The sequence below is a fragment of the Molossus molossus genome, unplaced genomic scaffold, assembly GCF_014108415.1.
Source record: "Molossus molossus isolate mMolMol1 unplaced genomic scaffold, mMolMol1.p scaffold_m16_p_1, whole genome shotgun sequence".
Taxonomy (NCBI): Eukaryota; Metazoa; Chordata; class Mammalia; order Chiroptera; family Molossidae; genus Molossus; species Molossus molossus.
Window position 1 is genome coordinate 87,364,978 of NW_023425344.1, and position 14,448 is coordinate 87,379,425.

The 14,448-nt window shown below is 37.6% G+C and overlaps 1 protein-coding gene across 2 annotated transcripts in view; it reads right to left on the minus strand.

Annotated features, from left to right (window-relative positions):
• The window catches only part of ELOVL6 (ELOVL fatty acid elongase 6), a 156,793-nt gene that overhangs the window by 38,558 nt on the left and 103,787 nt on the right, over window positions 1–14,448 (minus strand). For both annotated transcript variants that reach the window (XM_036276179.1, XM_036276189.1), the window contains exon 3: window positions 8,850–8,981. In XM_036276179.1, the coding sequence (XP_036132072.1) occupies window positions 8,850–8,981 (132 nt within the window). The remainder of the gene's footprint in view (window positions 1–8,849; window positions 8,982–14,448) is intronic.

Here is a 14,448-nt window from a genome sequence, read left to right on the forward strand (position 1 = left end):
CACTTACCATTCAAGCTGGGGCATTCTGAGAGCGAAAAGGGAGCTACTGGTAATCACATCAAAACCAAGGCCGTGGAGAGCAAATCCAAACATGAATCCCAGTTTATAAACAATCTAACTTTTTTGTTGTTGTTGTTCAGATAGAGTGGGAGGGAGAGTGAGGAAGAGAGAGAGAAACATCAACGTGAAAGGGACACATCGAGTGGCTGCCACCCGCACAACCCAACCAGGGACAAACTGCAACCGAGGTACGTGCCCTTAGCGGGAACCGAACCCGGGACTCTCTGGACTGCAGGCCAATGCTCTAACCACTGAGCCAAACCGGCCAGGGCTGAATCTAATTTTTAAAAGATGGAGAGTTGGCACTTCTTATCTTTATTATTAATCAGCATCACTGTTGTGATTTGAGACCAGAGCCTCTTCCGGCACAGGATGGAGTTTTAGACATCTAAAATCAAGTACAAGCTGATGAAGTAGCCTGTGCCCTGCATCGCTTCTCTTCACCTACTACTGATGCTCCTGGCGAGGCTAAGGAGTGTGGAGGGGAGACGCAGAGCTATTCTAGGTTGGCATGGGAACCTCTGATGTAAGGTCTCTGCCGAAGTAACATTTTAATTGAGTTGTATCTGAAAACAGAGGGGTGGAATAAATTTCCAGGGAGCTAGGAGAGTGGGTAAAGGGTGGACCTTCATGTGTTGTGTACACAAGTGTTTGGGGAGGGGCAGGCAGGGAAAGGTTTCCTTGTTGAATTGTGATTTGTTGGGTAATACCTTTGTAGTGTGTATAGGTGGGACAGAATAACAAAATTTATATTCATACTGAGCAGAACTGTGGAGGGTATTTTGGCAGCTCTCAGGTGGGAAGGGATTCAAATACAACTCAAAATGCTAAAGAAGTCGGTTTTCTTTCAGATTAGACATTGCTATCTCCATTTATGACAATGTTAGCATGGTGTTCCTCAGCAAGGAAGTAAAGCCAACTCTTGATGGACTAAGTAAATGTAGGGTTTATTTTTCCCATGGCAGTGACTTTTTTTTTTTTTGCTTCTACTATTTTTGACTTAATGTTTTTTTTTTTATTCAGTGTAGATGCTTCACGTATCTCTTGGTGCAAAGGGAAACAAAACGGGTTTTGCTGTCATTCTGTGACCTGCCTTTGAAACAACTATTTCATCTGACTGTCATGTTATTCCTAGTCTCAGTTGTTTTATGTCTCAGTGAACAAAAATCTCAACAACTTATTTTTTAGAAAAATTTATTTGATTCTGCAAAGAAAACTTGATACAACCTGCCTTCAGAAAGGAATAATTTTCTACATATCTGTCAGTTTCCGTTTTTTAAAATGAGAGAGAAGCTGTAATTTATAAATATGGCATCAGAATCAAAGCATGAAATGATTGTTAAGGTTCTTTGATAAAATGACCCAAAAGCCAGAGAGAAAAGAAAACATAAAGAACTGATATAAATATTATTGTATTTTACATTTTTAAGTAGACTAAACATAAAAACAAGACAATTTGATAAATGAATGATTAACAAATGTTTAAATGGGCACGGTCAGACCTCCATTTGCCTGTGTGCCAGACGGTATGTCTGTATGTAAGAAAGAAACACTAACAATGATCACTTTTAAGAGCTGAACAGCAAACAGACAAAAAATAAAGTTCCCAAAATTACCCCTTTGGGGATACATAAACACACACTTAACTCAGGGTCATTGTCGGAAAAGAGAAAACAAAAGAAGATTCTCAAGTCTAATTAGAATTCTGCCATTTGTGTGTGTGTGTGTGTGTGTGTGTGTGTGTGTGTGAATAGGGCACAAAGTTTGTGTTTTGGTATTCACTTGCTCTATTTGATATAAACAGCATTTCACCAGAATCTTATAAAATTACAATTGTTAGCATTTCTTTTGAAAAACAGATTTTTTTTCATTATTTGCTTCCAACTTAAAAAAAAACTGCTATCCATACTTTCTTATTTGACTTTTTTGTAACGACATAAACTCTTACAAAAGAACAGACACCTCCTCTGTACCCTCTCTGAACCCATCATTCTCTCTGCCTCCCCAGAAACCAAGATAACCACTAGCCTAAACTTTTCAAACATTATGTGTATGCCTTTACTACATATAGGTCAATACATAAAATGTAGTGTTAATTTATAGGTCATTAAAATTTTCATTCATGGCATCACACGCCCAGAATTATTCGGCAGCTTGCTTTTTCACTTCTCAACATTATGTTCCCTAGAGTTATTACCTTTGCTGTTTTGGTGATACATTTGAAAATGTAAAATTTATAACCTGTTATTAATAAAATAGAAGCTTTTCTCCTATGACATTTATAGTTTATATATCCATTTCTTTTATATCATTAATACCACTAGGAACCACTGCCTATAACATTGTTCTCTGTGGATTTAAGAAGAACCTTTTGACAATCACAGAACAAAATACTAGGTATGAGGTGCTTGAGTATGAATTGATGAAGTTGTTCTGAAATTTGTCATTTTCAGTGTTTTATCATTTTACAGGTTAATGATGTACTTATTCCTTCAATATGGTTTTTTTTAATGTCATATCTTTCTCATCTGAACAGTCCTACTTGGATTTATCATATAATTGTTTCCTTAAAATTAATAAAGCAATTGCCAAGAATTCTTCCAATATCAAATACTGATGTGTGCACGTACAAATCACGAGATCTGATTAAATACCATTCACCTGCTGCTCTGCACTGTTAAACATACTTTTCTGAACATTTCCCGTACTACATTCAAATGCTTTGTTCATGGATATCTCCTTAAAGGAAAAAAACGTAATTTCTTATTAGTCTTAAATATATTTTATACTTAAGCTGGCGATAAAATTTTAATGACAAATAAAAATATGGCAAGGAAATAAAAAATCAGTTTCAACAGGGAAAACTGCCACTTAATAACAAGAGAAGAAAGAAGTGTCAAACTACAAAGCATAGGATATCTGGCTTTGTTCAATAAAGCATAAAACACTCGAAGCCAGAGTGAATCACCAGGAAACGGGAGCAAGCAAATTTGAAGCAAGTGTGTATTGGCATCTATAAATATTCTAATGTGCACTGACTAGACACCCTGCTCTGACCGTTCAGGGTCTGAGACTTAGAAGAGGGCTCCTTGGAACTGCTTATGCTGCCAGTGATAACACACTGCCAGACAGAGTCTGGGAAAGCACACACATCTGTACCCAATCTAGGAGTTCTTACATAAATACATAGTAAGCCCTTTACAAATCGACTGTAGTAACACAGCTGAGATGTCACAGCAACATGATTTAATGACTCAGCAAGGTCTGAAATGAATGGATTAAAGGCATCTCAAAGTGTTTGAGGCTGTTTGCCAGGAGGAACAATCTTGTCTAAAGAATTTACTAATTCACACCACCAGAATTTTTCAGTATATACCCTAGGAAAATGTTCAATCATCTAGGACCAAATGCACATGAAATTATCTCATCAAATAAGGAAATGCTTGTTGTTGGGTTGGGTGGGATGTGGGTTGGAAGGAGGGGGCAGTGTTATCATCACAGTCATATCTGTAAAGACTGACACCAGAAGCTGATGAGTTGGATCTGAAAGGCAGGACGAGGTGCAGATAGTGGGAAGAAAGTGTAACCAACCAACCAAACAAACAATAACAGAGAAATCATTTTCAAATAAATTGAATCCATTACAAGCCTGGTGAAAACTCAGTTGATCATATTCTATCTACTCCATCAAAACTTACGGAACCTTTCCATAAATTAAATTGAACACGGTATGTATGAAGACTGCTATCATATTCAGTCAACTTCCAAAGGTAAAAAGAAAGAAGAAAAATATTCTACAGGTAATTCTTGCTAAACTATATTAAAAAACCCTACCATTTTCTGAACTAGAATGGTATGGAGACAGGGTTTTAATTTTTGCTTAAGTACTCTGCATGTCCAAGTTAATTTCCAATTTTAGTTGTCTTAGTTCGTGAGTAAACATAGTGTGTGGCACCCGGAAATTAGTCATAGTGGGGTCCCTGGCTACTATAAAAAGTTGACGGGCAAGCTTGACAAGTTGAAGAAGAGAAGTTATTCCTAAGCAGCAAAATACACAAAAAGTTATTTTTTTAGTGATTTTCTAATTCCTCTAACTGAAAAGTTTGGTTCCTGTTCTCTTTTGCTCTTTTTTCCAAATTCATGATATCCTGTAGGAGCAAAGAGAGTTGATGCAGTGGAAGTGGAGTAGACACAGTGGGAGTGGTGTACATGCAGTGGGAGTGGTGTACATGCAGTGGGAATGGTGTATATGCAGTGGGAGTGGAGTACATGCAGTGGGAGTGGAGTACATGCAGTGGGAGTGGTATACATGCAGTGGGAGTGGAGTACATGCAGTGGGAGTGGTATACATGCAGTGGGAGTGGTGTACATGCAGTGGGAGTGGTGTACATGCAGTGGGAATGGTGTATATGCAGTGGGAGTGGAGTACATGCAGTGGGAGTGGAGTACATGCAGTGGGAGTGGAGTACATGCAGTGGGAGTGGTGTACATGCAGTGGGAGTGGTATACATGCAGTGGGAGTGGAGTACATGCAGTGGGAGTGGAGTACATGCAGTGGGAGTGGTGTACATGCAGTGGGAGTGGTATACATGCAGTGGGAGTGGAGTACATGCAGTGGGAGTGGAGTACATGCAGTGGGAGTGGTGTACATGCAGTGGGAGTGGTGTACATGCAGTGGGAGTGGAGTACATGCAGTGGGAGTGGAGCAGATACAGATCAAATAATACAAGAATGTCTCCTGAGCAAGGAATTCCTAAACTTCTATAGAAGTCACAATTTATGGATAGATTTGAAAATGTGTGAATGATAGTAAGGTAAGAGCCATTCCAAATTTTCTACAAAGATATAGTTTTGTAATAACAAAGCTATCGTATATGACCATCATAGTAAGATTCTTACTAATATTCACTGAAAACATCTGTTTGTAGACCAAGCTTATTTTTTATTCTTTATATCAACTTCATTCAAAAGATATTTGGATTCAAAATAAAAAATAGCAGCTATCACTTGAGACTGTCTAGAACTGCATATGAGATCATGTATGCATGATGTGTATTTTAGAAATTTTTGTAAATGCAGAAAAATGCAAAGAATAATAAACACCCACTACCCAGAATTAGATTTATCATTATATTTGCTTAATTAGTTTTGAATAAGATAACAACACATCATAGAAAAAATTTAAATCCTGTCAATTTCAAAATTGCCAGTCAACCAGAACCAAGCTCTACAAGCACTGATTTTAAAAAAAGTTTCTAGTAAATAGTAGGCATTCAATAAAAACATGTCTTCTCTGTCTTTCCACAGATGTAACAATTGAGCTATTTTCTTCTAGTTATCTTTTTAGATGCTTTTACAAGTACTTGAAGGGATTAATGAACAACATATAGATGTTTGGTGTCTAGGAGTTAAATTTACATAATATTATATTAAGAATATCATTCTGTATTTAGCCTTTTTCATTCAATGCAATGTCAACCAGAATTCTGTAAGCAAAGAGGAACCTCAATATACTATTCTTAACATGAAACAATGCTGGGTTAATGCAATAGTGTCCTATTATCGATATTTTGCAAATTCCTGATTAAAATATTATTGCGAATTTTTACAAGACTCTAGTCTAGACCATCCATGCTCAGACTGATCAATATAGTTCTTGTTTCTAAAATTTTATATAAAAACATTGCTCTGAAGGAAGTAAAGTAACTGACAGAATTAAGGAAATGGAAGAGGAAACAAGAAAAACGTGTCAATCTAAAAAAATATAAAGTCGTGTTAATGACTATTACATATGCATTGTAAGATAAAATAAATGAGTAATTACTGGTTGACATTGGGAACTTAAATTCTGGCATGGGAGGAAGAAAAAATAAGTAGTTAATTAAGTAAAAACTCTCTAGTCATAAATAAGACCTAAAAGTATCTAACTCTGGATCAATTTCTTTCTTTTTTTTTTATCCTCACCCAAGGACATTTTTCCATCTTTTGTTCAGATAGAGTGGGAGGGAGAGAGAGAAAGAGAGAGAAACATCGACGTGAAAGGGACACATCTAGTGGCTGCCACCCGCATGACCCAACCGGGGCCAGGGACAAACTGCAACCGAGGTACATGCCTTTAGGAAGAACTAAACCCGGGTCTCTCTGGACCGCAGGCCAACGCTCTGACGGCTGAGACAAACTGGCCAGGGCTGGATACATTTCTTTAAAAAATAGATAATTATATATGTTTGGCCTCTGAAAGTCCGAGAAATAAGAACTGACTTTGCACCAACACCCACCCCTAGTACTCAGATAGTGGTTTCTAAATACTATTTCCCATCCCCCAAAGGAACTTGGGCTCCTTAGAGAAATGGCTAATTCCCGTTTGGGAACATCTTGTCACCATCCCCCCCAACCCCCCAGAGAATCAAGCTATGGGTACCATTCTGTGCATGTAACAAAGATCCAGAGTCTACTTGAAACAACTCCCACTGGCCAAAGATGGAATAATTTAGCATCCAGAAGAATAACAGCAATGAACTAAAATACACCAAAATCAAAATCATTTAAAAGTCATTTACACATGAAGTATGAATCCATGAGTTCATAATAATGGTTAAGAAACAGTTAATATTTACATGCTAAGTAATCCAATATATTTTTGGGAATGGCTAAATACTGTATAGTCAAAGAATCGAGCATTTATCCTGTCTTTGCTGTAATAACTCTATATATGAAGGGTTGATAAAGGCAAGTTTCTACTTATAAAAAGTCAAATGTTAAAACTAATTATAATCAAACTTCTAGATCTAACTACCAGCTAAAAAGGAATACAGAGAAAAGTTAGCAAAATCTAGTCTGGGAGAAAGTCTAAGGGGCAAACGATCCTCAAAGGATGGATGGGCATGGGCAGAGGGACAAGGGGAGAGGGGGTGGAAACCTCTAAGTTAAAAGAAAGCAACCAACGGAAATGTGTTCATGTTATTTTGATCCAAATTCTTAAAAATACTTTTTTTTATTTAAAAAAAAAAAAATTTATCTCGATTTGACTCCAGTCAAGGGCACGTACCTAAGTTGCAGTTTGTCCCCGGCCCTGGTTGGGTCGTGCGGGAGGCAGCTAGTCGATGTGTCTCTCTCACATCGATGTTTCTCTCTCTCTCTCTCTCTCTCTCTCTCTCTCTCTCTCTCTCTCTCTCTCTCCCTTCTTCCCACTCTATCTGATAATAAATAGGAAAATAGCCTCAGGTGAGTGGGAAAAAATTTATGAGACAATTGGAGAAATTTGAATAATTCAGAATAAAGAATTATTAATTTGGTGAGGTAATGTTAATTTGGTCATTTTTTAAAAAATCAGAACTTATAAAAATCATATTATTTCATTCAGACATATTCCAAATACTTCGAGGTAAAAGGGGCAGTTGGTAGGGTTACAGATGAAAGGTGAACCCAGTGTTGATAGTTACTTAAGCAGGGTAAGGGAGGCTTGGGGTCCTCGTACTCTTTTCTCTGCTTCTACCTGTTCAAGTTACAGGAAAAAGACTAATAAAGGCTCAGGGGATGTTGAAAACTTGGTAAAATGCTGAAAGGTATCCATAGGAAAATCCTTTCGGTGAAGCATACTCTGTGATCATTAAATGAAAATTAACATTAAAATGCTCCTTTGCGTTAGAGAATCACACCCTGACACAGACTGAAACGGAGGAAGTCTTGAGTGGCAGATCTCGGACCAGCACCTCAAACACGAGCCTCACAAAACGCGCCAAGATAGAACCTGTTTGATGGCAGCCAGCAAATGGGTTTTCAGATGCAGGGAACCAACATAATGGAAATGCACAGATCACTGGAGTCTGTGAAAACCCTCTTCCGATTGTTTTTATTAAGATGTAGTAATTAATGAGGCTTTTAATGATACCATCTATTTCTGCTTAGTGGAAGAACGGTTAATATGTAACATGAAAAAAAACCCACCCATAAATATTGAAATGAATAGTTTTTTTTATTTTTTTATTTTGTGGTATATCTCCATCTATTTCCCCTACCCCAGAAGCCTAGTTATAAACTTGTTGGTTTTGACAAGCGAGACAAGGTACTTTTGTCAGTGCTACAGGTGAATTCTGGCACCTGTTTGGACACCAGCTGTGTGCTAATTAGTCTCAGGATTGCCGAAATCACCAAATATTAGAGACTGCTCCTTCTGTCTTCCAGGAATGAGTGTGCGTTGGCTGGCACAGGCCCCCTGGAAGACCAGGCCTGGTCCTAACGGCCTCTCTGACGAGTTCCACCAACTATGAAGTCAGAACTAGTTGCATACATATGCCTGTGAGTCAATGCAGGCAATGGCGTGGAGGGTGATTTCGGGGACACAGGAAAAAACATGCTCTGGTCTCATGCTACACGTGTTCAGTATCTGGTTGTGTCTGGTGCCATTTTTTGATCAAGTATTAGTAACATCATGTCTACCACATTCAAGCCCTATGCTCTCCCATACACTTCAACAGTTCACTGGTGTGGCTTTCCACTTAGCCCTTCATCTAAATTAGTGCAACAAAAACAGGGAACAGAGGCACTATTTCCAGCCCTGCGAGAGGAACTGGATTGCTACAGGAGCAGTTTCCACAGCTGCCCTGGGAGCCCTTACGGGACTAAGTCCAGTGTGGGAGATTTGGCTGCAATGAAGGTTCTCTCTGGACATGGCTTTACGTCCTCAATCTATTTATAAACAACCAAAAATACGAGATGTAAGATAAAATGCTCAATTGTTGCTTCTGATGAAACGGATGGATTTTATTAGGAAAATGAAAAACACCTACCTGAAGACTGCGAGGGTCAGAGACCAGAGCACTAACGGCTTCCTCAGTTCAAACTTCGCCCGCTTGTTCATTAGGTGCCGACCGCCAAAGATAAAGGCAGCATACAGAGCAGAAAACAGGAAGGATTTCTTCCTATGAACAAATTAAAAAAAATCCAAATCTTATAAAATACAAATTTAAGCAATTTATTTACCCATTAGAAATTTATATTTAGTCGTTATTCACCAACTTTTATACCAGTCCCCTCTATGCAAGCACAGAAAACATTTTCTTGGGAATGTGCCCTTTTCACTAGAGTCAGCGTTTAGTTCATTGGGCAACGTGGCACTGTTCAATCCTCCCTTAAGGAAGAACACAGAGCCACCTAACTTGCCTAAAACTTTGAGCTTGATCTAATCAAATGTCTGATCTTACTACCTATGTATAGGAAATACTGGAACGTCATCCCATACACGATAAGGTTGTGGGGTTCAACTTCTGGTCTGGGCGCAGTAAGAGAGGCAACCATTTGATGTTTCTCTCTCTCTCTCGTTCACCTTCCTCTCTCTCTAAATTAAATTTTTTTTTTATCCTCACCTGAGGACATTTTTCTATTTTTTGTTCAGATAGAGTGGGGGGAGAGAGAGGATGAGAAAGAGAGAGAAAAACATCGACGTGAAAGGGACACATCGAGTGGCTGCCACCTGCACAACCCAACCAGGGCTGGAGGCAAACTGCAACCGAGGTACATGCCTTAGCGGGAACCGAACCCAGGTCTCTCTGGACCGCAAGCCAACGCTCTAACCACTGAGCAAAACTGGCCAGGGTTAAAATAAATTTTTTAAAAATCCTCAGATGAGGATTACAAAAAAAAAAAAAAAAAAAAGAAATATCTAATAGAATCTCTAGGTCTTGCTGGCTTATCACTGTGCCAAGGTGAAGTGTACAATAGTAGTGAAAATGCCCAAAAGAACAAAAGCTTCTATAGACTACAATCCAATAAAATGTAAGATGCCTTGTAAATAATTTAACCATCTGAGCATACTTCCTGAAAAACCAATATTTCCCTTAAATTGGGCATTCCCCACTGAGTCTGGTTAAAATGAAAGGGTTGAAAAGTCATTTATAAGACATACTACAAATAGCAAAATGCATTAACCCAAAGAGCACCATTTATAAAATGCTTCATTATTTTCCCCCTTAACTGCTGACACATATGGGCTGACTCATGAGGAATCTTACTATTTACACGTGCAACATTCCTAACTCAAATAAGGCAAGTGATTCCAGAAATCAACCCATGAGTAAGGGTGGAATAAATCACTTCCACTGAGGTTTTCAAATACTTGTCTTGGAAACACAAGACCTGGTACAAAGGAGTGCTTATTAAATATTTGTTGAACGATCCTGGTTTTGTCATCTCAAATTTTCTGCCAGGGAAAATAATTGTGTACATGGTTGTTCAGCAAACACTAACTAAGTAAATGAACAGTTGTACTTTTCCAGTGATACATTAATAAAGAATAAAATATTTAGAAAAAAAACATGTGATCCATTTTCTTCTCCGAGAAAGAATCTATTTCTATAGTTCAAATAGAAATGAAAAAGTGGGACACTTATGGAAACTTAACTATTGAACATTTCAAGGAGAAAATACTTTGGGCCATAAATATATTTATTGCTTTATTTCTTTGTATTTTGCAAGTTTACAGCATGAAATTACTTTTAGAGTCAGAATCACTATTCACATTTACATTTGTGGAAGCAAGGGCTCACTAAAGAAAACAAAGTTCTATCAAGTTAATGCAGGCAATAGTAATATCAAATAGTATTTATTCTTTTAAAAATGATAAAGGTAATGATAAGTGACAATAATCATAGTATTATGATTTAGGAAGTGATTCCTATGGGTAGAGATAGTGCTTAAAAGCATGATCATTTTAATCATCCTTAATGCAGATAAAGCATTATCTTCATTTTATGACTAAGGAATCAGGCTTAGAGGTTAAGTAGCCTTAGATCCTCGCTACTTTCCTATGCTAAACTTTTGGGGACAGAGGAGAAAAGATGTACCTGATGTGTTATCTTATAAGCATATAAGAATTCCTTAAGCCCTTCTACTGAATTCCATGACCAATGTGTAATTGTGTAGTACATTATTTAACTGTGAAAGAGTAAGAGAAATCTCCACAACTTCATGGTCCAAACCCCTTCACTTCATGGAGAACAAATTATTGCTCATTCAATCCAATTCAAGTTTTGGTTATGGTTAGATTGTGTTACTTACGCTTATAAAGCAAGTTAAAGGGATGTCTTTATATGATCCTATCATTCTAGCCATTAAGGGGAAAGTAATGTGCGCAAATAACCAGGAAAAAAAGAAAAATCTTCCCTCTGTATTTTTTTCTCTCTAATTTCTTCAGTTCTAGAATGAGAATTAGTCCTAATGCACTGCTAACTTCTTGGCAAGGATCATTCTCTTTTTCACACTTTTTCTAAAGATTCTTCACAAACCTTCCGTTCCACAGCCAGGGTAACCAAGTCAATCAGTACAGATGCACAGAAATTAAGAATTGCAAGGAACCTTAGAGATGGAGTCTGATTTCCTTGTGCTACAGAGGAGAGAATTGTGCATGTGTGCGTGTGTGCTGATGACATTGGTTGCTGATGGTCACATAGGTGCATACTTCATATTGGTCAAAACTACAAAGTCAACATGCAGTATTTGTCTAGGCTGTATCTGGGCCTCAGGCCGTCAATGATGTGAACTAATATTTGTTTAAGTATAAATGCAATAATAAAAATGTTGCTCATTGTCTATGATATAAATCTTCTGTGGTAAAATTCAAATAATGCTCTTTGGGTTAATTTAAAATTAGGTTTAAGCTTCTATAACAGGAAATCATCTTAAGGAAATATTAAATCTCATCTCTTCAATTGAGTAATCAAAATGTATCATTTATAGTTTAATGTATTGTGATTTTTCCATTTTGCTTAGAAGAAGATACGATTTTCTTTAGCAAACAGGGTTAAGTAAATTAAAACTGCCTTTCTGTCTTGGCATCTGGGAAAGGTTCAATTATAGTCAAGATGAATAATGACTTGCTGCTTGCCCACTTACTATTTTATGTAGAGCAGTGACTTTCAACCTTTTTCATCTCATGGCACACATAAACTAATTACTAAAATTCTGCAGCACATGAAAAAATACTTTCTTGCCAATCTGACAAAAATAGATATCATTTTGATTGATTTATAAAAAATATATAATAACAGTAATTACCTACTTTTTTTGTTCCACAGTGATTTAAAAAAACCAAACAAACAAAAAAAACAGGTGCCTATACTTGTACATAAGGATTTCTGGTAGAAGAATTAACCAATCAGGCGAACCTTATTATGCAACATGACAAATAAGATGCAACTCTATTACATGACCTATATATTTATGGTTCAAGCCAGGGCATTCACGCTGGATGGTTATTGTGTTGGCTGTCATTTTTTTAATTTGACTGTCTAAGAGAAAAGAGGTCAGTACCCCTGACTAAATAGTCAGGTATTGCCTGTTTTAAAAATTCTTGAGGCGCACTGGTTGAAAGTCACTGATGTAGATAAATGACTTCCCTAATGTCTCAGTGGTAATCCAGTAACACTTCATATTCTGACCAGCCTTCAGAGATGGGTATAATGTAACACTATATTGTTTTATTACCAGATAACTAGCAATTTCTAGATGGCATTGACTCTTCTTGCTTAATACATCTTAAATGCACATTATATAGCACAACCCTTAACTGTAGGTGCTCTTTACATTCTTCTCAGGATGGTGACTCTGTAGCTATAATTACGAGGTAACCAACCAAATAAAGTTCACCCAAATGAAGTACTGATGTGCTCTGAGCGTGTTGTACTTGGATTCACACTTCCACTTCTGTCATCAATGTGAATAAAAGAAACTGGTTCATAATTAATAAAAACAAATGATGGTCTTATCCTTTATCCGTAGAGATTTAGAGTTCCCTATCATGCTACCTTGTTCCTAAACATTCCTAAGAGGTGTCTTTTTTTCTATTCGTAACCGGAGTAACAACTCAATATTTGTATTTATTATCCAATCCAATAACATGCTCAAAGAGTGTGTACCCATTCAAACGCTTTGGTTCCCCCAACTTCTAGGATTCAACCGAAACCAGCACTCAGCTTCTGTCTCTTTAACAATTCACATCAAGATCTCTGCCAGCATACTTGTACGCCTTCAGGAGTCAGACACGTTTATTTGAGGATGGTGAAACTTTCATGTGGGCAGCATTTCAACAGAGGATAATTGCTAATGAATACCTTCAGGAGATGGCCTTAGCTCCTTTGTGTTTAAATAACCTTGCTTTGTGGCTAGTCAGGGGCTACTGAGTTGTGAAAGTAAAAACAGAGCTGTGGGGGAGGAAAGACAAGGAAAGGAGACCTAAAAGCGTCTGCAGCTGAGAAAAATTGCTGACTGGTGAGGGCACCTCTCTTTCAAGATTTCTCCTTTAGTTCAGTTGCTGATTCCAGTCAGGACACAATTCAAGGTTCTAAAAGTAATTTTAAGGCTACAAACAGATTGGAGGCCCAGAGACTGAGGAAATAACACACTGCTTTTCGCCCACAAGATATTCAGTGGATGTCTATGGTGGTTACAATGTCATAAGAATAGAGAAGAGGGTTTTCTTAAAAGGGATCCTGAAGTTATGCAGTTGGAGTTCTGGCCAGGGCTGGACGGTCACATTCTTGAGATTTCAAGACCCCTAACACTTCACAGAGGCATTTTTTAATTTACAAGCAATGGAGATTTTCCTGCAGTTTTTATTCACAAGTAAATTATAACTAAAAATTAACTTCGCGCCTAGAAATTCTGACAAAGAATAATTTTGTGCATAATAATTTTGTGTCCATAGTGAATACAAATGAATGATGGCTTCATGATGGCAAGACAAAGCCATGACTAAAGTAAAGGCTGTTATGTTTGACCCAGAAAACCAAATAATGTGTGATTTATGAGCTTCTCTGAGTTGCAACTACCTCTTTCTTCCCCTCAAATGCTAATTTAAAGATCACAGGTTCTCCTTATTTATTTTTTTAAAAAGGCGAGAAAACCATTCTTTTCCAATTCAGTTTTTCTATGGTTGAAGTACGCCATGATTAAAGCAAAGTCACATTTGGTACAATGGATTCAGTAACATGGTTACATATCTGTCCCTTTCCAGGACAGTAGTTCTCTTAAAACAGATCTCTTGGAGAAAGTTGCGTACTTATCTGTCAACATGGAATTTTTTCCCCTTGTCAATTTTTGTTTTGTTTTGTTAATCCTCACCTGAGGATATTTTTCTAGTGATTTTTTTTCTTAAAGACGGACTGGAAGGGAGAGAGGGAGAAAGAGAGACTGGAGGGGGGGGGGGGGCGGGATTGGTTGCCTCCCCTAGGGCCCTGACTGGGGCCCAAGATTGAACCACAACCCTTTTGGTCCTTGGGCTGAGGCTCTAACTGCTGAGCCAAATGGGCCAGGGTTCCTTGTTACCTTTTAAAAAATCTGTATGAATTCTGTTTTCTTGTTGGCTTTCTTTTTACAACTGAAAAGAAGATCTTT